General features: G+C 39.8%; 1 protein-coding gene across 5 annotated transcripts in view; it reads left to right on the forward strand.

Annotated features, from left to right (window-relative positions):
- The window catches only part of enah (ENAH actin regulator), a 314323-nt gene that overhangs the window by 171610 nt on the left and 115199 nt on the right, over nucleotides 1-27514 (forward strand). For all 5 annotated transcript variants that reach the window (XM_069887965.1, XM_069887966.1, XM_069887970.1 and 2 more), the window contains one exon: nucleotides 19374-19551. In XM_069887965.1, the coding sequence (XP_069744066.1) occupies nucleotides 19374-19551 (178 nt within the window). The remainder of the gene's footprint in view (nucleotides 1-19373; nucleotides 19552-27514) is intronic.

Genomic DNA, 27514 nt, shown 5'->3' on the forward strand with positions numbered 1-27514 from the left:
AACCCTCTTGATATGAAGGCCAACATACCATTTGCCTTTTTAACCGCCTGCTGTACCTGCATGCTCGCCTTCAGAGACTGATGTACAAGTACCCCTAGGTCTCTCTGCACTTCCCCATCTCGTTGCTTTGTGAACCTTGTTAGGTCTGCTTTGTTCATGAATGAGTGAGACAAACACCAGGCTGAGTCGAAATCAGGGTTCTTTGTTCTTTATTACCGGATTGTAACACTTGCGACTAACAAAGTTAGCCGGAGAATGCATTCTGCCGTTATCAGCAAAATGGTGATTTTTTATACCCTTGGATACATGCTTAGAACATCATCATATCATTACTTGTCCAATGACTAAAACTGTTGCTATCCTTTCCCTGCTAGCTTCCTGCCTCTCAATCCATCAATGTCTCTCTTATCTTGTAAGTACAAGGATGCATTCTGTTACTCCTTAGTACTGGGTGACTCCTTCTCCGGTCCCATCTCATGATGTTTTACCTAACAGGAGTACAAGGACACCTCCCCTTCTTGTTACTGCCCTGTACAGGGTAACTCCCTACACATTCCCATCTCATGATGTTTTACCTTACAATCCCTCCTTTGTCCTCTTTAGAGGACAATCTCGCCCTGACTATGCTACCACCGCGTTACATTAGTTCGCCTATTATTGCCAAGCTCTATACGGGTTCTGTTCACAGGGTAGTTCGGCTGGTGGGCGAGGGCTCCCCCAACCCTCCTTTGCGTACACCCCCCATCCGTCACCCCGATCCCATTGCCCGTTTACAAGTTTCATCCCATTTGCCCCCAAGCAAAAAACTAGCTAACCCCCCGTACATTAGTAAATACCCAAGTTAACATATGGTCTACAATCTGATTAATAATGTTTGTGTTACAATCAATGTTATAATATTTGGGTTACAAGCAAGGTTAAAATTATATGTGTAACAATCTAATTCACAATCCCTCCTTCCCATCACATTCCCCTTCAGACTCCAGATCGATCTCAGCAACTTTCTCCGTCTCCTGTAATGTGAGATAGTCTTGCTCCACAGCCTGCACAGCTTGATATTTCGGAGGCAGTTCATCACGGTCAGCAAGGGCTGTCTCTATGGTCCTCGTGACCAGCGTTCGAATGCATGGAATACAACAACAGCCACAAGTGATAAAAATTGATACAGAAATGAACAAACCCAGCAAAAGTTGTCCTAACAATGTGCTCCATCTCCCAAACACTCCCTGTAACCAGGATAAAACAGGATTGGAGACTCCAGACTGGGCTTTTAATTCTTTCGCCAATGCCCTAAGTTTCGTTAACCCCTTAGTGAGTGATCCATCTGGCCCTGTGTTATTAGAGATAGAAGTGCAGCATAGATCTCCAAACATAGCACACACTCCACCTTTCTCTGCCAGGACCATATCAATCGCTATCCTATTCTGAAGTGTCATAAGGGAAGTTTCTGACAGTTGTTGATGTATTGCCTCAACAACGTCCCTGGTCAAATTTGCAAGGCGCTGGACATTATAGTGAATAAGGTTGATCCTATTAACATTCTTATTTACAGTGATGGGAAAAATTGCACTAAAAACAGGAAAACTTTCAAACCCAGCTGCAATCTCATCGGCTAATTTAAATTCGTCCGGAATATTCCGGGCTTGGCCAATGGCATCAATCCATACCCCATCAGGGTTCCTTCCTCCCGGCCCCAAGAGTCCAACACTCCTCCTTTTTCTCCACAGCCAACTCTCTGTGTGGCGCAATTCTAGGGAATCCTCGTCTCCCTCCTGCCTTTTGACAATCAGCACTGGCGCATTAAGGGTTACTAGAGCACACCGACCATCCCAGTTAGCGGGGAGCCAGTTGTACAGCACTCTTCCTCCACAAAACTCATCTGTGTAGTCATTCAATCTGCTACAAGTCTCCTTAGTTTCAGATTCATTTTTTTTTGTTATGGGACCTCAAAATCATCCCCTGTATATGTTCATGATAACCAGTAACCTGTTTGGCTGCCCTGTCAGGCACCCATGTGGCGTTTTCCCTGCTAATAGTAGGTCGTCTACATACTGAATCAGTGTAACATCTTCCGGGAGCTTTAATTTCATTAGGATTTCGCTAAGGGCCTGATTGAACAGTCCTGGACTGTCCTTATAACCCTGAGGTAATCTAGTGTATGTGTACCGATGTGCTTGGTAAGTGAAAGTTAACCAGTCTTGCCATTCCTCAGCTAAATTCAAGCAGAAGAATGCGTTTGCCAGATCAATGACAGTATAGTATTCGTGCTCCGGACTCAGAGCCCTAAGTGCTACATATGGGTCTGGGACTGGTCTCCCGATGGTCTTGGTAGCCAAGTTAATCTCCCGGAGGTCGTGTACCATCCTCCAGTCTTTTCTACCCTGTTTGGGAACAGGCATGATGGGCGTGTTCCACATACTGTCAGGTGCCGCCCTAAAAACCCCTGACTCCATTAACCCTTCTATCGTTCCTTTAATACCCTCCTCCTGACTGGGCGACAAGCGGTATTGTTTTCTCCATATTGGTTTCTGCCCGGGGTTGGCCAATTCTAGAAATACCTCTCCTTTTATTACTCCCACATCATAGGGCCCCGTTGTCCATATATGTGGACTCAGATTAGAAAGATATTTGTCTGAGTCTCTGTGATCAATATTTTCTCCTTCTATGGCTCGGTCTCTTTCTACTTTCTCATTCACAACCTGGTCCCATGCTTCAATATTCAGTCTGACAAATTTTCCTCCCTCCGAGGTGGAATATCCCGGGATTTCTGTCTGCCTGTATTCACACCCTATCGCTTCCTTTACCATCGGACCCAGCTGTCGAGCGTGATGATCTTTGGCAATACCCAAGGTCACATGAGGCACACTTTCTACTCCTAAGCAGAACCACTCCATTTGTTCTTCTGTCATGACAACCATAGCAGCTATTCCCTCCTTACCTACAAAGATAAATGGACAATGTATCGTTTCTGTCTTCCCTTCTTTTAGAGAGTCCCACCTCTCCTCATATTCCTGGTCCGGGTGGATGGTGTAGTTTAATGTAACATGCATAGGATCTAGTGGATAAAGGTAATCCCCATACCGAGGAATACTGGCCCTCCACTCAAAAAACTGTTTAATCAGCCCTGGGCCTGGTTCATCATACAGTAGCCGACTCCAGAAAATACTTCTGAAGCGTTAGATGGGGTCATTACTATAAACTGTCCTCCCCTTCTTATTGTATCCCCTGGGTATGTTAACCGAAGGCCCTTCTCAGAACATTGTATGGTTATTCCTAGTTTGGTAAGAATGTCCCTTGCTAATAAATTAATGGGGCAACTTGGCACAACCAGGACAGGCGTTTTAACCCTTTGTCGTCCAAATGTCATGTCGATGTTATCTGTATAGGGCTGTGTTTCCCTTATCCCGGAGAATCCTATTGTAGATAATGTTTTGCCCGAAAATGTGCTCCCTGGGGGTTTTTTAATCACTGTCGTAACTGCTGCCCCTGTGTCAACCATAAATTCAATTTTTTCTCCATTTACCGTCCCCCAAATTTTTGGTGGCTCCCAGGGAGGCGTGATTTTTGATTCTCCTGGGCACCGTCAATAATCAAATTCAGCACCTTCCTCAATATAGTCATTACACTGAGGTGCCTGGACTTGTTGATCACTCTGCCACCCCCCGATTCTCTGGGGCCCATCAATGTGTCCATCCCTACCCCTTGCTTGTCCTCTTAAGTTTCCTCCTCTTCCCCGATAGCCTCTCATAGAGGGTAATCTTTTTCCCCTTGCTCTCCCAGCCTCCGGACAGTTCCGCTGGTAGTGTCCAGGATTTTGGCAGTACCAGCATACTACGTGTTCCCCTCTATACATTGTACCTAGCTGTCTTTCCCAACCATTTCTTACTTGGGGTCCCGGATTTATCACTGGCCCCATGACCTGTGGGACTATCTGTTGGGCCGCTAATTTAACCCCTATATGTTCTATAGCTCTCACCAATTTATCGGTTGTTTTGTCCACCTCCTTCTGGGACGCACTTTCTGACTTAGCATGCTCTGATTGACGATGTCGTTTGATTGCATGTGTCAGGTGTCTTTTCCACAAATCCTCTGACATTGTCTCTAATCCCACAATGTCCCTTAATTTTGCTTGAACCGTAGCAGGTAGTCCGTTTATTATCCCATTACGAAAGTGAGCCCTTCCTAAGGGGCTGTGGTCGGGTCTTTCTCCAGTCCCTGTTTCCCATAAGTCCCATGCTCGAGTGAAATACTCGTGTGCAGTCTCTCCTTCCTTTAGTTGAAGGGTTACCAAGGCATCCAAACTATAGGGTGTAGGAAATGTTTCTCTAAGTGCTTCCCAAAATTTATTCCGAAGTGGGTTAAATTCTATTTCATCCCCCAATTTACTGCTTCTTACAATTTTCTCTATTTGCTTCAGGGCCCCTTCTGTCTTTAATTTTATCATGATAGTTCTGACATCTGTGAGTGCTAATTGTTCTTGGCAGGTTTCTCGCTCAAAACAAGAAATCCATGGACTAGCCCCATTACTCAACGGAGGTAGTTTTTTCATTAAACTCTCTAAGTCCATTCGTGACCAGGGTACATATTTTTGAGTTCCCCGTCCCGTGATCAGTAATGGGCATTGATATCTCAATTTTGGGGATTTCTGCTCCTTCTTTACTCTTGTAATGCATTTATTTATCCCACCTTGTTCTGACTCTTCTTCGTCACTGTCACTGTCCCTATCAGCTTCCAATGTCTCAGGGTCAAAGGTATATTGGTCACGTTCATCTCTAAGATAATCTTTTCGGCCATAGTTTAGTTGTTTCACATCTTTCTCTTTTGTCCTAACTATGTCCAGGTAGGCATGTCTATTTTTCTCCCTCCCGAGTCTTTTCCTTCTACTTTCCTCCCATGGTGGATCGTATCTCGTTTCCTCTTCTGTACTACACTTTTCGTCCTTTACTCCTATTACCATTCCTTCAGCTTTAATTTCTCCTGACAGTGTTGTAGTTATCTTTTCCACTTCCTTCAATACACCTACCATTAAATCTTTTTGATCCTCACTGATCTGCCCCAGCACATTAATATCTCTGTTTAAGTTTTTAATGTTATCCTGAACCTTTTTCATGTTCCATTTCTGTATCTCTAACTCCTTTTCTATTGTCTTGGACTCCAGAGGGGTCTCTACATCTATTACTCCCCCTTCTATTTTTATTAAAGGGGCCTGTACCTCGTCTGATGTATCCCTATTCCCGTGGTTCTTGTCACACCCCAGTGTCTCAATATCTGAATATAAGGGACGTGACTCCAGTGTCCCATCTGGGGTGCCAGAGAGAGAGAGAGAGAGAGAGCATAGCGAGAGAAAGAGATAGAGAGGCAGATACACAGAGCACAAGAGATAGAGAGAGAAAATGCCTTGCACTGGCCCCACTGGGAGAAAAGTCTTCAGATTAACACTTTCGTTTCAAAGGTTTTAAAAGGTTCTCATCCTGTGATCACTGGTCTGGATCAGATTGGGTCTCCCACCACTGGGAACTATCACTCCTTCCTTCCCTCCCACCTCGAGTGAGCTACACGTCAGCCCACAATGTCTGCCCTGATCCCGCAATGGTGGGGGTGCGGGAAAGAGGGAGGGAGAGAGGATAAAACAGGATCCCATTTGATGCGGAGCTGGAATTGTGGGCACAAAATTAAAACCAAATTGTATTTCTCTGCCCTGCCCAACCTGGGGATTTCAGGGCAGCACCACCACAGATTGGGATTGGGATGGGGAGTGGGTGAGAGAGGAGGGGGGGGAGAAGAGAGAGAGGGGGAGAGAAGAGAGAGGGGGGAGGGTGAAAGGAGGGAGGGAGAGAGCAAACCCGGACACTTCGTGGCTGGAAACTGGAAACAGGCACTTTTCCTTTCCCTTCTGTGTTTTGTTTCTTCCAGCTTATCTAAGCCTCTACGTTTTAAAATTTTTTTCCTCACCTGTCAGGAACATCTCAGTGCCCCCGGGTAACCAACCCCTCTTCCTCCAGCGGTCTACACATTTTCGGAGCATTTTTTGTTTTTCCAATGCCGCATTACTGGTATTTCGCTCCTCTAATTCCTGATTAATTTCCTTAATAACTTGGTCAAAAGTCTTAGCAGGCAACTGTACAGCCATAGCTGCGGGACCGCTTTCTAATGCCTGTTTTAATTTAGGTTCTTGTCCGTTTAGGGGATCTATGTCAACGAAAATTGCTTTTAAAAATGTCTCCTTGCAAGCTGGATGACTAATATCTTTTAAAAGAACAGTCTCTAAGTCTTGTCCTCCAATTGACTTCAGACTGTCCTGTATACTCTGATTGCTCGTTTTCCACTCTCTGTTTTCCCAAAGGGGTCTGAAAGTTAAATTACAACTAGAAAACCAAATATTTGGGCTATACTTTTGTCCTGTTTCCCTGTACCAATCTATGAATTTACGTAACTTTATCTCCTTGGTGATGTTGGGAATACCCTCATTTAACTTATCAAAAGTATTTCGAATAAACTGGGTGTCTCTTAGGAGTTTGTCAACTTTTTCATTCATATCTCCTACCTGATCCGGACACAGCTGTCGCAGCCTTCTGTCGTCGTTCTTGTTCACCAGGCAGGCGTCCCTGAGTACTTTTTTTTGTTGTCTCAAGGTCTCTAGTGTCTGCTGTGGTATTCCACCACGGCGAATTGGGGAAATAAATTCTTAACTTCTCAAGTGTACAGACATTATCATACCTACCGGACATTTATAAGTCAGTCTCTCAGATACAATTGAGGCCAATAAGCCTGAACCTTTGTTTTCTTTCAAAGCCCAACCTTCACGTGGGAGATTTCTCCTCTTAATAACCAGTTTAGGGCAGAAAACTCAGGTCCTCAATTGTTTATAGACCACCTTCTCACTCTATTGGACTTTGCAACGACACAATAAAGACTTTTAAACTCTAGTAGTTTCTTGCGAAGCACTTAATAAATGTCATTCAAACACCTTAAGGACTTTTATCTTGTCTGTAATCACTTACGTGTTACAATCCTGGCATGCGACCTTCAATTGTGGTCGTCTAATTTGTCCGATCTCCAGTTCTTACTGACAATCATAAAGATTTAAAAAAAAAAGAGAATTTTGTTAAAACAGGCTTCTCTGGACCTTTTTATCAGCCGGCTGAGATGATTGTCAGAAAAGACAGAAACCGTCGTCCAGTGTTCACTCACCCATCACGTCGGGGTCACCAAATTGTTAGGTCTGCTTTGTTCATGAATGAGTGAGACAAACACCAGGCTGAGTCGAAATCAGGGTTCTTTGTTCTTTATTACCGGATTGTAACACTTGCGACTAACAAAGTTAGCCGGAGAATGCATTCTGCCGTTATCAGCAAAATGGTGATTTTTTATACCCTTGGATACATGCTTAGAACATCATCATATCATTACTTGTCCAATGACTAAAACTGTTGCTATCCTTTCCCTGCTAGCTTCCTGCCTCTCAATCCATCAATGTCTCTCTTATCTTGTAAGTACAAGGATGCATTCTGTTACTCCTTAGTACTGGGTGACTCCTTCTCCGGTCCCATCTCATGATGTTTTACCTAACAGGAGTACAAGGACACCTCCCCTTCTTGTTACTGCCCTGTACAGGGTAACTCCCTACACATTCCCATCTCATGATGTTTTACCTTACAACCTGTATCCAACTTTATTTTCAAGTTGAATATTGTTGCTTTGTTTCCGATCTTTCATTTTACTTGGATTGTGGTGTGTAATTCATTTTATTTTTCTCTCTTCTCTTTCTTGGACGTCTCATGGAGGAGTATTGTTTTGATGCCGAACATCAGTGAATTGGAGTCACTGCTGTCACTTCCCTCGACATGGTGTACTTTCCTTCTGTATTCTTGGTTTCTCCCTTTGTGTCAGACCTACACATCTTTTCCCAGTGATTGTCCTGCACTTTGAACCATATGCCGGGCATTTCTTTCGAAGGGGTGTATTCTGCCTATAAAGCCCTTAATGAGCTAGTCCTCTCTTGTATCATGGATCTCCTAACTCCTTGTTCCATTTCAAGACCCCTCAGTTTGGCTAACTTGGAGCGCTTGGCTGTTCCGTGCTCAAATCATAAATTCAGATCATAAATTCGCTGTTGCACCCCCCTAAATTGTGGACCAACATTCCTCCCTCTATCAGATCAGCCATTTCCATCAACTCGTTATATCCAGATTGAAGGTGTACTTTTATTCACTAGCGTTTTGAGTTGTCCTCTTGCACTTGATTGTTACATTGTGTTCTAACCTCTCGTATTTGTTTTATTCTGTACTTTAAATAGTTGCCTAGTTGTGATGTCTTTTTGATTCTCACAGCACTTTGGTCAACGTGAGTTATTTTATATGTGCTATATAAATGAATAAACTAAACTAAACTCTCCATGTATCGATCTGGCAATTGTGTGTTTTGAAGATGTGACTGTGAATTTACACAAATGGAATTGAATTTAATCTTCAATGGTGGTGCCTGGGATATTCTCTTCAGGTCCTGACAAGTTATTTGCTCTCTCTTGTACTGTTGATATAAACGGTCCCTTTAGCGTTAAGCCTCTTTTTATATAGCTGCACATATCCTTGACATTCAGTCATTTATACTGGTGGATACTGAACATTTAACTATTTGGATATGCTCCATTCTATCCTTATCTATGTCAATGATCTTATATTTGCTTAGATTCTGAATGTTTATATCTTTGTTTCATCTGCTAGTTTTGTCTTAATGCTTAACTGAATAAACTGGTCACTGTATCAACCCACTCTGCTGGTTTCTACCTTATCTAAGTTGCATACAGTTTGAGCCCCATTATTCTTACAGTACATCACCTTGCGCTGCGCTGGATGGGTCACGTCTCCAGAATGGAGGACCATCGCCTTCCCAAGATCGTGTTATATGGCGAGCTCTCCACTGGCCACCGTGACAGAGGTGCACCAAAGAAAAGGTACAAGGACTGCCTAAAGAAATCTCTTGGTGCCTGCCACATTGACCACCGCCAGTGGGCTGATAACGCCTCAAACCGTGCATCTTGGCGCCTCACAGTTTGGCGGGCAGCAACCTCCTTTGAAGAAGACCGCAGAGCCCACCTCACTGACAAAAGGCAAAGGAGGAAAAACCCAACGCCCAACCCCAACCAACCAATTTTCCCTTGCAACCGCTGCAATCGTGTCTGCCTGTCCCGCATCGGACTTGTCAGCCACAAACGAGCCTGCAGCTGACGTGGACTTTTTACCCCCTCCATAAATCTTCGTCCGCGAAGCCAAGCCAAAGAAGACATCACCTACAGGGCCTGTCATATAAGAAATCGATATCAGTCACTTGAGCTCTTGTGCCCTGCCATTCAAAAAGATTGGGACTGGTTCATTTTAAATGCCATCCCTATTATCCCTTGATTTCTTGTAATATGCAGAAACCAATTGCTGTCTGATTTGAATGCAGTCAATAGGCCCTTTCAAACTGCTGTGTAAAATGGGGTTAACTGGGCAATTTGCCCGTTTAGCGCTCCAGTTACGCAGCAGTTAGAAAGGATCTGACCCGGTCAACCCTGTCGGAATCCAACCGGGTCCCTGACCTACCTCAGATGTAGTCAGGGAACCCAGTTAAACTTACCTAAGTCGTCCACAGGCAAATCGAAAACAAAAATGGCCGACCCATTTATTCCAGTGACGTCAGCACTTGTGTCCGTGCGTCACCAGACAGCCAGCATCTGAACATCCGGAAGTACTTCTGGTGAGGATGTAACATGTAATTGCGGGGGTGGGATCCCCCTTAAATCACCAAGTGGGCGATTTAATAAGTAGATTCCCCCTGCAATTTGAAAGGTGCTTCCAGCACCTTTGCCCCAGTAATCGCACCTGGGTCCCAGTTTAAAAGGGGCTAGTGACTGAGTGTCTGCAGCCTTCTGGGCTAAAGAATTTCAAAGATTCAGCTCTCATTAACATGAGTTGTTGTCCTACATGATAATTGCTTATTCTGAGACTGTGTCCCTCAGATTGCACAACAGTGACTAGACAGCAAAGCTACCTTTGGCATTCCCCTATCAAATCTTCTAATAATTTTGTATGTGATCATCTATTTTTATCTATCCTTCAAAGGGAGGCTGAGCCAAGATCCTAATGGACCCAAATCCTCTGAGCTGATCCACCAGCTCTACAGCTAGTAAATTACTCAGAAAAGAGACCACAAATTGCACACAATACTTGAAATGTAGTCTTGTAGTGGCCCTTCCTCATTTTTTGGGGTGAAAATTTTATTTATTGATCATAATAAATCATATAATAAAAATACGAGTAGATACATATTTTACCCCACAAACCCCCAACCCTAACTACCCCGAAAGAAAGAATAGAATAGAAGAGGAAATCGAATAACATAACAGTCTTTGATTATAGCCTTGGTTTGGGACAACACCATCAATTGTGGGGAAAAAACTACGACAAATTCAACCTCACATATTTAATATTGGGCTCCAAGTTTTAACAAAGAAGGAATAATTATTACATAGATTATGTTATCTTTTCCAATGGAATACAAGATCTCATTTGCAAATGCTATCATTGAATACTCAAATCGGTCTAATTTTTCCAAGTAATTGCCAAATATTTTCTAGCCACATCTAAAGCCAATCTCAAAAAAGCAGTTTGAAACTTATCTAATTTTAATTCCAAACTCAATTTCTTAATATAATCCAATAAAAATACCATAGGATCAAGTAAAATTTTAAATTTGAATATAGCTTCTAAAAGTTCCTTAATTCTATTCCAAAAGGTTTCACCATCTCACATGACCAAATAGAATGTAAAAAAGAATCAACGTTTATGGCTCCTAAAACATAAATCAGAGAGGGGAGTCACGTGATGGAGTAGGGGCCGGTCGGGGAACTCCAGCCCTCTCCAGAAAAGTTTTAAAAAAAAAGGTAGAGAAAAAACAAAGTCACTAACACAGAAACCATAACAAATTGAAAGTGAAAGTGTGCAGAAAATGGCAGCAAAGAAAGAAAAACCAAAAACAACGGGAAGAAAAGAAGGAAGGACGTCGGAGGAGGAAGGTGAAGGCCTTACCGGTACGAGGAGACCTGCGATGGATAGAGAAGCCCGCTCCCTGAGGTCAGTGGAAACCCCGAACTCAGGACTACAAAAATGGTTCATGGAGCCAAACAAAAGTGCGCAACTGCACATGCGCGGCATGCACGATGCACAAGACAAAAACAACACCAACGGGAGGGGGGACCAGCTGAGGAGTAAATCTCCACAGCTGAAACAGACAAGTACAACACAACAGCAAGACTCTCAACAGGAAAACATAGAAAATAACGAGAACAAGAAGGAAGAGAATAAAAATAAGAAATCAAAGAATCAACAGATGACCAACCCAGAGGAAGAGGACCAACACCAAGAGACTTTTAATAAAAATAAGAAGACCAAAAATACCCAACAAAATAAAACAAATAACCCAACAAGAAAACCAGAAGAGACAGAGGTAAAGGACACAGATCCTGGAGTGGACTCAGAAGAAGAGGACGAAGAACACAGAGAAATGAAAGATGAAGGGAAGGGCAAGTACATGGATATATATTTTTTTAAAGAATATATGGAAACAGTAAAAGAATGGCAGTCACAAGAATTCAGTGAAATAAAAAGAAGAATAAAAAGTACAGAAGAAAAAGTGAATAGATTAGAGATGATCATGACAGATATAGGAAAAAGAGTAGACAAGGTGGAAGAACGAGAAACAGCCATAGAAATAGAAGTAGATGACTTAAAAAAGAAATTAGAAGAATCTGATAAAAAAATTAAAGAAACACAGGAGTTGTTAGCTCAGAAGATAGATATAATGGAAAATTATAAGGAAGAAACAATATAAAGATAGTGGGCCTTAAGGAAGATGAAGAAGGCAAAAATATGAGAGAATTTATAAAAGAATGGATCCCCAGGGTCCTAGGAAGACCAGAATTACAGGAAGAAATGGAAATAGAAAGGGCACATAGAACATTTGCCCCTAAATCACAACCACAACAAAAAGCAAGATCCATTCTAGTAAAATTCCTAAGATATACAACAAGAGAAAATATATTGGAGAAGGCAATGAAAAAAATAAGAGAAGACAAAAAACCACTGGAATACAAGGGTCAAGAAATTTTTTTCTATCCAGATATAAGTTTTGAACTCCTGAAGAAGAGGAAGGAGTTTAATGCAACAAAAACGACCCTATTGAAAAAAGGTTATAAATTTATGTTAAAATACCCAGCGGTACTTAAAATAGTTAGCCCGGGGCAGCAAAGCAAACTATTCTCGGATCCGGAAGAAGCACGAAAATTTGCAGAACAACTACAAAATAGACAGAGATGAAGAGATGTAACAAGAACAAAAATGACAACAAACTATATGTATGTGTGTATGTGTGTGTATATATATATATATATATATATATAAAAATAGAGTATAAGTAAGAACTAAGAAGGGGAAGAAAGGAAGTAAGGAGGGAATTAAGAAAGTGACCTTTGTTATATATGAAGATTAAAATCTTTTTGGTGGGGGGCTGGGTGGGGAAGAATAACGGTCATTGCGAAATCAGTTGAAGCTTGCGAGCGGATTCGCAAATCCAAATGGAGAGGGGAGATGTGGTTGCCTGACAAGGGACAAAGGGCAACTCAGAAAGGGGAGGGACTATTGGGGTTAAAGGAATTTTAGATATGAGAATAGTGGAAATATTTTATGTTTTAGAAATGTTGTCTTATAATATGTTCAAAAAAAGAAAGCAGAAATGTATAAGAAGGGAAGGTGGTGATGAGGAAACGGAAAGGAAAGATAAACAAAGTATGAAATGGCTATGTTGAACTATATGACTTGAAATATTAATGGAATACATCACCAAATCAAAAGGAAGAAACTGTTAAATTTACTGAAAAAAGAAAAAAATGATATAGCATTCGTACAAGAAACACATCTAACTGAAGTGGAACACAAGAAATTAAAGAGAGATTGGATAGGACATGTAGCAGGAGCATCATATAATTCAAAAGCCAGAGGATTAGCTATATTAATCAATAAAAATGTACCAATCGAAATAGAAGAGGAAATAATAGATCCAGCAGGGAGATATGTAATGATAAAATGTCAGATATATTCAGAAGTTTGGAATTTACTCAATGTATACTCGCCTAATGAAGAAGATCAAAAATGTATGCAAGATATTTTTTTGAAGATAGCAGATACGCAAGGGAACATACTAATAGGAGGGGATTTTAACCTTAATTTGGACTCAAACATGGATAACACTGGGAAAAAAACTAACAGAAAGAACAAAGTAACTAAATTTATAATTAAATCGATGCAAGAAATGCAACATTTGGATATATGGAGGAAACAACACCCAAAGGAAAAGGAATATTCATATTATTCGGGTAGACACAAAACATACTCAAGGATAGACCTATTCCTGTTATCAGCCCACATTCAAGGGAGAGTTAGGAAAACAGAATATAAAGCTAGACTATTATCGGACCACTCACCCCTGTTATTGGCAATAGAGCTAGAGGACATCCCACCAAGAATGTATAGATGGAGATGAAACTCCATGCTACTTAAAAGACAGGATTTTAGAGAATTAATTGAACGATAAATTAAAATGTACTTTGAAATAATACGGAATCAGTGAAAGATAAGTTTATACTATGGGACGCAATGAAAGCGTTCATCAGAGGGCAAATAATAAGTTATGTAACTAAGATGAAGAAGGACTACAATCGGGAAACAGAACAGTTGGAAAGGGAAATAACAAATATAGAAAAAGAATTAGCAATAAAGGAAGATACAACTAAAAGAAGAGAATTGACAGACTAAAAAATAAAATGTGAAACACTACAAACATATAAGGTGGAGAAGAACATAATGAAGACAAAACAAATATTATGAGCTAGGAGAAAAAACGCTTAAAATTCTAGCGTGGCAGCTTAAGACAGAACAAACTAAAAGAATGGTATTGGCATTAAGGAAAAAGGACAAACAAATTACATATAATCCAACGGAGATCAATGAAACTTCAGGGAATTCTACGAACAACTATATCAAACTGAAAACGAAGGGAAAGAAGACAAAATAGATGGATTTCTAACTAAAATTGAACTACCGAAATTACAAACAGAGGAGCAAAATAAATTAATAAAACCATTTGAAATAGAAGAATTACAGGAGATATTAAAAAAACTACTGAACAATAAAACACCAGGAGAGGATGGATTCCCAATAGAATTCTATAAAATATTTAAAGACTTATTAATTCCTCTCCTCCTGGAAGTAATCAACCAGATTGAGAAAACACAAAACATACCAGATTCATGCAAAACAGCAATAATTACAGTAATACCAAAGACAGGGAAAGATCCACTAGCACCAGCGTCATATAGACCAATATCTCTATTTAACACAGATTATAAGATAATAGCTAAACTATTAGCAAACAGATTGGCCGACTACCAAAAATAGTAAATCTAGACCAAACTGGATTTATTAAAAAAAGACGGACAATATCTGTAAATTTATTAACTTAATTCACGCAGTAGAAGGAAATAAAACTCCAACAGTAGCGGTTGCTTTAGACGCAGAGAAGGCCTTTGACAGAGTAGAATGGAATTATTTATTCAAAGTACTACAAAAATTCAGCCTACCAGAGAAATATATTAATTGGATTAAAGCATTATATATGGGGCCATTGGCGAAAGTGCAGGGATGTCCGTTATCTCCCTCACTGTTCGCATTAGCTATAGAACCACTAGCAGAACCGATAAGAACAGAAAATAAAATGAGGGATAAAAATAAAAGAGAAGGAATATAAAATCAGTCTATTTGCAGATGACGTTATATACTTAACAGAACAGAAATATCAATAAAAGAATTACATAGGAAATTGAAGGAATATAGAGAAGTATCGGGGTACAAGATCAACTCAAATAAGAGTGAAGCAATGCCAATGAATAATGCAGATTTCACAAAGTTTAAGAAAGAATCACCATTTAGATGGCAAACACAAGCAATGCGATATCTAAATATACAACTAAATAAAAATCTCGGCCATCTATATAAACTAAATTATCATCCATTAATGAAAAAATTACAAGACGACTTAGAGCATTGGAAAGACTTACCACTAACACTGATGGGAAAATGTTCATTTTAATACAGTTTATCCTTCCTATTTGGATGGAGCACAAAAAAGATTTGTTATGATAGCCCTAGCTGTTGCAAAAAAATGTATTATGTCAACCTGAAAATTAGAAGACAACTTGAGAATACAACAATGGTATATAGAAATGAATAAATGTATTCCATTAGAAAAAATAACATATTATTTAAGAAATAACATCACAATATTCGAACAAATATGGGAGACATACATGAAATACAATAGAGAAATCCTAGCGTGGACTTCCACCACCTAAAATGACAGAAGGAGAAGACAACGAAAAATTTCTTGTTTATTTTTATTAAGTGACAACATTGTTTAACGGGTTTAATGTATCTTATAGATTGAACTTTGGGTGAATGGGAGGGGGGGGTGGGGGAGGGAGGGAAGAGAGGGGGCAAAAGGCGGAGAAAATGACACTATATATTCAAGAGAAAAAATATCTATGTGTATAAGTTTTGTGGTGTGAAAAATAAAAATTTTTAAAAAACATAAATCAGAAGAAATAAACTTATATTTCCTTAATTTCTCTGGGGTCAAGTACAGCTGATGAAGAAAATTATAATAAACCAATCTATATCTTACATTCACGATTTTAGTCACATAAGGTCATCCAATCATTCTGAGAAATAGATATGGACAGATCTTTTTCCCATTTTAATTTAGATTTATAAATATCCGGCTTAAGCAATAAAGCATATATTTCAGGTATAAATCCTTTCTTACCATCAGTAAGATTTCAAATTTAGATCAACTAGGTAACCGCAACGTACGCCCAAAATTATCCAACCACAGTGCTTTAACTTGATAATAAGAAAACAAAGTATTCGAAGATGTTTCATATTTCTCTTTCATTCTTTGAAACAAAATAAAAGCTTGGTAGCAATCTTCTACCAATTTAATTCCTTTTTGTTCCCACAGTTTCAAAAGTTGATTGTTAAATGTAAAAGGAAAAAGCTTATTTTGAAACAAAGGAGTTTTAGTCGAAATTCCCTTTCTAATTTCAATATTACTCTAATTCTCGACAATGAAGGCCATCCTAACTTTATTTTCCATGTTGCAAGTATATGCTGCTTTTCATGTACTTTTGTGTAAGGTCCCTTTGTCAATATCTCCCAATCTCTTTTTAAATAAAAGCTTCACATTTCTTTTTTCGACAGTTGATAATCTTATTTTATCATTCTGAACTCCATCTGCCATCTGCTGATTCACTTTGCTTGTCTATGTCAGCAAGTGGTACATTGGATCTCGTCAACTGTTGACTGAATAGTTGGAGCCTGGCTGTACACCGCTGCTCACAACTCACAACCTGTTCTCTGTCCATCAAACAACTCTGTCCATCCTGTTATGTGACCTTCATTCAAAGTGCTCTCATCCTGTTCACATGAGACCTGAGTGAAAGCCTTATGAAAATCTACATATCCTCTCATTTCCCACCCTAACATCTACTCCACTTAATATATCCTCAAATAATTCAGTAGATAAAATACTATTTTTTTCCCCTAAATCCATGTTGACTGCTCAGTTGTATTTCTATAATTTCCATGTGTCTTCGTCACGTTTTTTTATTTTGGACGACCATTGTTAAACTGATCTGTCAGTAATTCTGTTTTCTATTCCTATTTCTAAACTAACTGAGCTGCATCTGCTTCTCTCATTGTGAAAGAATCTGCCCAGCATCTCTCAAATTCCTTGTGATTGACTGACTTCTTTTTACAAGCTTCTTAGATTCTCAAGTAACACTTCCTCTGCTATTTAATTTCCCATTTATAAATATTCTCTCTCTCTCTCCCCTTCTCTCCCCCCTCTCTCTCTCCCTCTCTCTCCTTCTCTCTCCCTCTCTCTCTCCCTCTCCCTCTCTCTCTCCCTCCCCCTCTCTCTGTCTCTCTCTTTCTCCCTCTCTCTGTCTCTGATCCAGTTGTTGTCCTTGCTATGCCAATAGAAGCTATTTACATTTGCTTGTTCTTGAATTGTTTTCCCTTTATCAGACTCTTGGTCATCCTTTGCCGAATTCCAATCTTTAGGCTTGCTACTTTTCTGGCAACATTAGAAGCTATCAAATTAGACAATGTTCTCCTGTCACAGTTGGACTTCCTTTTGTCTGTTGGAATTTTGTGCCTCAAAGGAATGTATGTATATAGTCAATCATGACCTATTACTTTGAACCAATGTCTCTACACTGTTACACCTGGTTTCAGGTTGAACCGCATCACATTTGAACTTCATATTAAATGTTCATGATGGTCACTCTTTCCAAGGGGCCCCTCGACACAAGATGGTACCCATGGTTACCATCACAGACTCCATGGGGCTGTCAACTCACTGACTTCTATTAGCTGAATGGAATAGTGAATGGACTTGTCTCTTGTCATGTGCCAAGAAACAGTGGAAAACCTTTGCTTGCTTTCCAATCAAGTCAGCCCATACTTAAATGCACAGATAGCACAAGAATCAAACAGTAGGGTATAGTACTCAGGTGAAGGGCCAGTACAGTTCACCAGTGCAGGAGCTATTCAGGACTTTGAAAAGAAATTGTCCTTGATTCTGAAGGTTCATGTTTTCAAGCTCGTGTATTTCAAGCAGACTGCAATCAGTGCAGATTGGCAACATCATCTCCTCCACGCTGACCATCAACGCAGGCCCCTCAGGGCTGCGGGCTTCATCCCCCGCTCTGTTCTCTGTCCACTCACACAATCAATCCTTAAATTTGCTGATGACACCACTGTTGTTGGCTAACTAAGTGGAAATCATAGGTCAGAACGCAGGATGAGGTTGAGAACCTGTTTGGGTGGTGCCAGAACAACTCTCATTGTCACCAAGACCAAGGAGCTTAGTGTAGATTTTAGGAAGGGGAGGGCTGGATCCAAAACATCAGGACAACCGTGAAGAAGGCACACCAATGCCTCCACTTTCCAAGGAGATTTGGCGTGTATCAAACCTCTATAAGGGCACTGTGGAAAGTATACAGAAGGTAGCAAACCTAGCCCAGTCCATCACAGGCTCCCATCCAATGAAGACATCCATGTGAAGTGCTGCCTCAAGAAGGCAGTTACCATCATAAATGACCCATTAAACCCTGATCATGACCTCTTATCGCTGCCAACTTCTCGCACAAGTTGCATACAAGGTTCAAGAAAAGTTTTTCTCTAACCACTATCAAGCCCTTGAACCTTCCCACGAAACCCTATCGATTACCTATCCCAGGACCACAAAAAGACCTTTCTGCACCTCTAAAACACCAATAACTGTAACTGAATATTTGTCTTTTATATTTAATATATTTATTGGGTTTTTTTTTACAAAAAGTACCTGTTTGGCTGCCACCAGAGAGAAAGATGGTGCATGTGTACATTGTACTTGTGTGTATGAGAATAAACTCATTATGAATTTTGTCCAATTGAAGATAGTATTATCGAGGCTGGGATAAATCCGTTAGTGAGCATAGAATGCATTGAGCTCATTGGGGAGGGGTTCTGCCCAGTCACTTGGTGGAGTGTTGCAGAGTGATTGCATTGCTTTGAGTACGTTCTTTCATATTTGACTTTGTTCTGTTTATAGTCCCTGTTTCTTGTTTCATGAAAGCCTGTCCAGCCTCCATCTCTGAATTGATTATTATGAGCAAATGTATGATTCAAACTAAAATTATAATTATAAATCACTATTTGACAATACTTTACAGCTTAGTACTGGAGACAAAATAAAATCATGGCCTCATTTGGCAGGTTGCAACTTGGTTATTGTTATTTATGAATGTTGCATGGAGTAAAGAAACAATTTTGCAGATTTTGATCACGTTAGCTGAACAGAGATCTGTCTACACAGGCTACACCAGTTTTACGACTGCTCGGGTTACAGAATTTGCAAATCTCTACCAGAAAATTGAGGTCCGGAATAAAATTAGCTCTCATCATTTGTAGTTTAAAACACTGGATATATGAATGAATAGATGAATTGGCATCATCTTACAGAAGATTGTGATGTGGACCGTTTTCTCGGAATTCTCCCCCCATAAAGCAGGGGCCAACTGCATAGATTTTAACATTTTGTGCTAAGAGGAATTTTGTTGGAATTCTGCTTGCTCTTGTATGTTTTGTTATCCATTCTAATGGGTTTAGTTCATATGTTTGTTTATTAAACCAAGGTATTAAACCAAGGTTAACCTTGTGAAAACTCTTTATTGACAGGTTGTTATAAACTGTGCCATTCCCAAAGGGCTGAAGTACAACCAGGCTACACAAACCTTTCATCAGTGGCGTGATGCCAGGCAGGTGTACGGTCTAAACTTTGGAAGCAAAGAAGATGCCAATGTATTTGCAAGTGCCATGATGCATGCTTTGGAAGTGCTGAACTCCCAGGATGCAGGTAAACAAAAACCTTGAAGTACATTCTTATAATTTGTCAAATGCACTTCTATAAAGTAAATTGTGATGGTGGTAATAAAGTGAGCTGGAGACCTCATTGAATTGGGTCAAGGCATATTTTGGCCCTTTTTTTCTGCGTCATAAGTTATTTTATACAAAAACAAAGGCATTTAGTGGAGTCGGGAGGTTGGCAAGATATCCTGGCCACATCTTGCTCCGCAGCAATGTGCACAGGTGTATCTTCTGCCACAGGTGGGAATGAGGCTACTGTGGGGGCTGGTGTTTTTATCTGTGGCTCCTTGTGAGGTCAATTGCTGGCTTGAACTATTTAATTCCCAAGCCTTCATGAAGGTTCTGTGTTGTTACTGGCTGATTCTGGTTTCACAGCTGCTTGATTTAATTTGCCCTCCAGAGGCATGTCTTCAGCAAAGTGCTCCATTCTTAGGGAAGGTCTGTTACAGGCAGACGTAGATTTGAGCAGCAAGTTCTTGTCCCTTGTGAGTTGAGCATGGTTACCTACAAAATTCACTTTCCCTTGAGCAAACATTTCCTTTGGATATTTAAATTTTAAATGAAAAGATAAAAGGATGCTTGTTTGGAAGTCTTCCAATCAGTGGCTGGGGAGTGGTAGAGAGGAAATTAAATTACTGGTATGAAGTCAGGATACTGGGACTCTGCAGTTCATGATATAATTAGTGTCTCAGGCACAATTTAAATATTCGTATCTGATCAGATAGTACCACATTTACTTGTGTAAAAGTCGAATTATGAAGTCCATTTTTTAATGTTAAATTTATGGGATAGACTATTACACAAATACTACGTTTGAGGGGCTGAAATTCACACTAGAATCCAAAATACCATATCAGTAGCAGATCTCTAAACGAACAATGAACAAAAACACTATGAATTAAAGTAACAATAGAGTCTGCGCATCAAACACACATCCTACCATGGGGAGGTGAGACTGCGGTAAGTATCTGCGTCGTCTGAGGCACCAGGAGGTTGGATGGGTAGATGGCTGGGCCCAGCTGAGAAATTGGAATGCATAAGAATAAATCAGAATGTAAATAAAAGTTTAAACTTGAAAAAGTTAATGTTCTCTGAACTTTTGGTGGCATTGGGAGCAAATATTTAGCTGCTTTGCTCATAGCAATAAAGTGTGTGAAGCAACTATGGTGTCGCCCAGGATGAAGAGCTGGAATAAGAGTCAACCCGGTCAGAGGCTTTTATCTGTAAACATCCATGGTAGGGGGTTAGTTATCTATAATGTTACTGTTCGACTTTCAGGCTGCTCTTTGGAGGGGGAGGAACCTGCAGATGCAGCAACAGTTAAATGTTTTTTTTCAAAGAATGCGCTTTAAGGTTTATTTATTCATGCAAGTGAAGTTTGTTCAGTGGAAGTATAGTATTTTTGTCTTAAACTTTATTCTCAATGCAGCTGTATTAGTTAGGTATTAAGAGTGAGTCTCAAGCAACTGGAAAACTCGCTTATCCGACATCTAGCAATCCCTGTGGTGCCGGATACCAGAGGTTTCACATTTTGATTATTTATGTTATCATAAGGTACGGTGCATTGTTTTTACACGTAACGTGGTCTAGAGAGATACTGTTTTGTCGCTTTGAATATGTACAGTCAAATGATATTGAACTTGAACTAAATAAATTACATATAATGTTAAAACTAGTTGACCCGACACTGACCCCTGCGGAACTCCACTAATCACCAGCAATCAACCAGGAAAAGGCCTCTTTTATTACCACTCCTTGCCTTTTACCAGTCATCCGATCTCTATCCACGCCAGTGCCTTTTCCGTAACTCCATGGGTTCCCATCTTGTTTAATCACTCTCTTGGCAAAGGCCTTCTGGAATTTCAAGTAAACAGCGTCCACTGACTCTCCTTTGTCTGTTTTGCTTGTTACTTCCTCAAAGAATGCCAACAGATTTGTCAGGCAAGATCTTCCTTGAAGGAAACCGTGCTGTCTTCAGCCCAGTTTATCGTGCAAGGAAATGGTGCAGAAATTAAAGATCAGCCAGGAACTTGTTGTTTGACAGAGCAGGCTCATGGAACCAATTACCCAGCTCCTGCTTCTGTATTTGTATTAATCGGTTTTGTCAAACATAATCTTCCCTTAATAAATCTGTTTTCTCATCTATGCCATTCTAATTTATACTGACACATAGAATTTTTTTAAAATCTGTCCAAGACTGATGTTGAGCTGTCGGAACAGTATTAATTAATCTGTCCATTTTTCTCCTTTTCTGGTAAAGAGAATTGGAAGAGGATGGTCATTTCCTCACTAAATAATTTGAGTCCAAGTGTATGTTTAAAATATTGGAAAAGTAATCTCAGGGTTGTGTGTGATGTCATGTCTGTACTCTGAGAATAAATCTGAACTTTGAACTTTGTACTAATTTTTAAATAGAAACAAGATGGTTAGATGTAACCATTGATTGTAAGGCTTTCCAACAAAACTTCGCGACGTTTGTTTGAACTTAAACCAGTGTATGCAGAGAGAGAAAAAAAATGTGTGGCATGTTAGCTGAGCATTCTTTGGTCAGTTCAAATGGTGACACTTTTGCCTGTGAGTCAGAGAGACATTGGGTTAAGTTCCATTCAAGAGACAGCTGGAGAGGCTTAAAGTTCGACATGTACCAACACCCCTTCAGATGAAATGTTTGACCACTGCTCCATCGCCAACTCAGACTGCCTGTTGTTTGCAGAGGAAACTTGTCCGTGGAGTATTTATCCTTCAATGTTATCATCCACGGGGAGGAGTCACTTGATGGAGTAGTGGCTGGTCGGGTAGAACCAGCCCTCTCCAGAGAAAATGAAAAAAAGTTGGGAAAAAACAGAGCCAAACAAGCATAAAACACAGGAAAAGGAAGATAAAGTAACAAGGAAGAGCCTAGAGATGGCACCAAAAAAAGAGAAGCCCAGAACGACAGAGAAAGGAGAAGAAAGAAAATCCCCAGAGAAGAAAGAAGACAGCCGTACCTGCACACGGGAGCAGGGAGCCACCATGAAGAGGAACGAAGCTGGTAGATGCCCAGAGGAGCGGTGACCTCCCGACTGGCGGACAACAGAAATGGCTCGCAACTGTGCATACAAAAGAAAACGCTGGCAGAAGGGGGGCCCAGCTGAGGGAGGAACAGAGTCGGGATGCCCAGCTGGGGGATGCCCAGCAAAGGGGCACTCAGCTGGGGAGCTCACAGAGCCTAGAGGTGCAGGAGAGAGGTGAACAGAGAAATGAAGAGCAGGAGGGGAGTGATTGACAATGGGGCATCCAACAACAGGATGCCCTGGGGCAGGAGGTACAGGAGCGAGAAGCTATGCAATGGGAGGCCTGACATCGAGATGGGGTGGCTCACCAGAAAGAGCTAAAGAGGATACTCCAGGGAAGAGAGATACAGAGAAGAGAGGAAGAAGACACAGAAAATGAGAAAAAAGAAGGCCAAGGTCTACACAGGAAAGAGGAAGGTAAGGGAAATAAACAAGCTATAGATAAAGACTTTTTTGAAGACAAAATGAGGTCGTTAAAAGAAATGTTAATATTTGAATTTAATGCAATTAAAAAGAAAATAGAAAAAACAGAAGACAAAGTGCAAAGAGTAGAGTTTGCAGAAATAGAGAAAAGAGTAGAAAATGTGGAAGAACGAGAAACAGCTGTAGAAATGGAAATAAATGATTCAAGAGGAAAACTGGAAGAAAGAGACAGAGAAATCAAGATCTGTTATCCCAAAATATTGACATGTTGGAAAATCACAGTAGGCGCAACAATATAAAATAGTGGGTCTGATGGAAGGTGAAGAGGGGTCGAATATGAAGGAATTTATAAAAAGATGGATCCCAGAGATGTTGGGAGTGACAGACCTACAAGAAGAAATAGAAAGGGCACAAAGAATGCAAGGACTGAAGCTGCAAGCACATCAAAAGCCGAGATCCATTTTAATAAAACTTCAAGATATACAACAAGAGAGAACATATTGGAGTGGACAAAGAATAAAGTAAGATAAAACAAACGGCTGTTGGAATACAAAGGACAAAAAATATTTTCATACCCAGACATAAACTTTGAACTTTTAAAGAAGAGGAAGGAGTTTAATATGGCAAAAACGACCTTGTGGAAGAAAGGTTATAACTTTGTGTTGCAACACCCAGCAGTACTTAAAGTATTCATCCCTGGGGAACAGAATAGACTGTTCTTGGATCCTAAGGAGGCCCAAAAATTCGCAGAACGTTTGCAGGTCAGGAAGCGAGATGAGGAGGATTAACAAGAAAAAAAGACTGGCAACAAGGAAAAAAATGTATAACAATAAGTAGTAATATAAAAAAGAGTTAATGTAAATTCAGAGGTGTAAAGTTGAAAAAGAGACGTGAAATGTAGAGTTAAAGGAAAAAAAAGAGCTTTGTTACATGTATAGAAAATGAATAATGTTTCTCGGTGGGAGGCTGGGGAGGGGGTAAAAACCCGTCACTGAAATCGGTTGATGATTGCAAGCATTATCGCAAAGCAAATGGAAAGGGGAGTTGTGGTTGCCCGACAAGGGTCAAGGGACAACCCAAGGTGGGGGGAGGGGGTGCAATGTTATTTGGGGTTAAAGCATACTTTGTGTTATTTGGTGTGGCGATTTTTGAGGTATTTTGTGTTTTAACCGTGTTGTCGCGTATTGAGGAAAACAAGGAGAACTTAAAAAAAAATGGAAGCATGGATATGGAGGGACCAGGAAGGCAAGAAAAAAGTGAAAACAAAGGTATAAGATGGTTACGTTGAATTATATGACCATAAACATTAATGGAATACATAACCAAATTAAAAGGAAAAGGTTGCTAGCATTACTCAAAAAGGAGAAAATAGATATAGCATTTGTGCAGGAAACGCATCTAACTGAGGCATAACATAGCAAATTGAAGAGAGACTGGGTAGGACACGATGCAGCAGCATCATACAATTCAAAAGCTAGGGGTGTAGCCATGCTAGTTAATAAAAATGTACCAATCAAGATAAAGGAGGAAATAGTAGACCCAGCGGGAAGGTATGTAATGTTAAAGTGTCAGATATACTCAGAATTTTGGAATTTGCTAAATATTTACGCGCCTAATGAAGAAGTCCAAGAGTTTATGCAGGATATTTTTTTGCAGATAGCAGATACACAGGGAAACATTCTAATAGTGGGGGGGGATTTCATTCTTAATCTGAATCCTGTGTTGGATAAAACTGGGAAAATAACAAACAAAAAGAAAAAAAGTAGTAGTCAAATTCATGCTTAAGTCGGTGCAAGAAATGAAGCTAATTGATACATGGAGGAGGCAACATCCAAAACAGAGGGAATATTCATACTACTCGAGTAGGCAGAAGGTATACTCAAGGAAAAGATTGCTATGTTTGTGTTGTTGGCCCAAACTGAAGGGAGAGTCGGGAAAACTAAGTATAAAGCTAGACTACTTTTCGATCATTCACCCCTGCTGTTAGCAATAGAACTGGAGGATATCCCGCCAAGAGCATATAGATAGAGGTTGAATCCTATACTACTTAAAAGACAGGAATTTAGGGAGTTTATTGAACACCAAATCAAGATATACTTTGAGATAAACACAGATTCCGTAAAAGATAAGTTTATACTATGGGATTCTATGGAAGCCTTCATTAGAGGACAAACAATAAGTTATGTAACTAAGATGAAAAAGGATTACAACTGGGAAGTAGAGCAGCTGGAAAGAGAGATAACAATCACAGAAAAGGAATTAATGAAACTGGAGGATATAAAGAAAAGGAGGGAGTTGGCAGAAAAATAAAATACAAAAATATTACAAACTTACAAGGTGGAGAAGAACATAATGAAAACAAAACAAAGGTATTACGAACTGGGAGAAAAAACACATAAAATATTAGCCTGGCAACTTAAAACAGAGCAAGCTAAAAGAACTGTAGTGGCGACAAGGAAAAGTGAAAAACAAATCACATACAACCCAATAAAGATCAATGAAAACTTTAAGGAATTTTATAAACAATTGTACCAAACCGAGAATGAAGGAAAAAACAATAAAATAGATGAGTTTTTAGCTAAAATCGAATTGCCACAACTGCAAGTAAAGGACCAAAGTAAACTGATAAAATCATTTGCAACAGAGGAAGTACAGGACATATTAAGAAAATTACCAAGCAACAAAACACCAGGGGAGGATGGATTTCCAATAGAATTTTATAAAACATTTAAAGAGTTATTAACCCCACCCCTCCTGGAAGTAATGAAGCACGTGGAAGAAACACAGAACTTACCAGAATCATGTAAGACAACAATAATCACAGTACAGGTACACGATCCTTTATCCAGACCCTTGGGGGACAGTGTGTTCCAAATTTCGGATTTTTCCAGATTTCGGAAAGCCCACCCGAATTGTGCTGTCATATCCACCCCCACCCCCTCCAGTCGACCGGCCGTCTCCCCCTACTGCGGTTGCCCCAAACCGCAGTCCCTTGGCCTCCCCCAACTGCCAGTCCCCACTTGCCGGATTTTGGAGCTCTCTGAATTTTAGATGTCCGGATAAAGGATTGTGTACCTATAATACCAAAAACGGGAAAAGATCCATTAACACCAGCATCATACAGACCAATATCATTTCTAAACGCAAATTAGAAGATAATAGCAAAATTATTAGCAAGCAGATTGACTGACTGTGTACCAAAATTAGTAAAACAAGACCAAACTGGATTTGTTTAAAAAAAGGCAAGCAGCAGATAATGTTTGTAAATTTATTAATTTAATTCACACAGTCCAAGGGAATAGAAGACCAATGGTAGCGGTTGCGTTAGATGCAGAAAAAGCCTTTGACAGGGTAGAGTGGAACTACTTATTTAAAGTGTTACAGAAATTTAAACTTCCGGAAAAATATATTAATTGGCAAAAACGGTGGTAAATGGATATGTATCGAGCCAGTTCAAAATGAGCAGGTCAACTAGGCAGGGATGCCCATTGTCCCCTTCATTGTTCGCCTTGGCAGTAGAACCATTGGTGGAGCTGATAGAAAGGAAAATAAAATAAAAGGGATAAAAATAACAGAGGAGTATAAAATTAGTTTATTTGCAGATGATATCATAATATACCTAACAGAGAGATCAATAAAAGAGTTATACAAGAAATTGAAGGAGTATGGAGATATATCTGGGTATAAGGCCAACACAAATAAGAGCAAAGTGATGCCAATTAGTAATGTGGACTATACAGAACTTAGAAAAGAATCTCCGTTCAAATGGCAATCACAAGCGATACAATATCTGGGTATCAGAATAGACAATAACCTAAACCACTTGTACAAATAAATTATCAGCCATTAATAAGGAAAATATAGGAAGACTTGGAAAATTGGAAAGAATTGCCGCTAACATTGATAGGGAGGGTAAACTGCATTAAAATGAACGTATTCCCACAGATACAATACTTATTTCAAACATTACCAATTCCCTTGATAGATAAATTTTTTGTAGAACTAAGGAGAATAATAAGGAAGTTCTTATGGAAGGGGAGAAAATCAAGGATAGCGCTAGATAAATTAACAGAGAGATATAAACAAGGCGGATTGCAGTTACCAAACTTTAAAAACTATTACAGAGCTGCACAATTAAAGTACTTATCAGATTTTTACCAGACGGGAGAAAAACCAGATTGGACTAGGATAGAACTAGATAAAATAGGAGAAGGTATTAGAGCATATATTTTACAAGTGGGATGAAAAGCTGGTGCAATAATAATAATTCACTTGTTCTGCATCATTTATTTAGAATATGGAAGAAAATACAGGTAGAAAGAAAAAAGATAAATTATCAAATACCAAAAATGTTATTGACGCAAAATCCACTAATCCCTTTTACAATAGACAATCTATTTTTTAGAGAATGGGAGAGAAAAGAAATCAAGAAAATAGAAAATTATTTTTTGGGAAATAATTTATTAACATTTGAAC

The sequence above is a fragment of the Narcine bancroftii genome, chromosome 6, assembly GCF_036971445.1.
Source record: "Narcine bancroftii isolate sNarBan1 chromosome 6, sNarBan1.hap1, whole genome shotgun sequence".
Lineage (NCBI taxonomy): Eukaryota > Metazoa > Chordata > Chondrichthyes > Torpediniformes > Narcinidae > Narcine > Narcine bancroftii.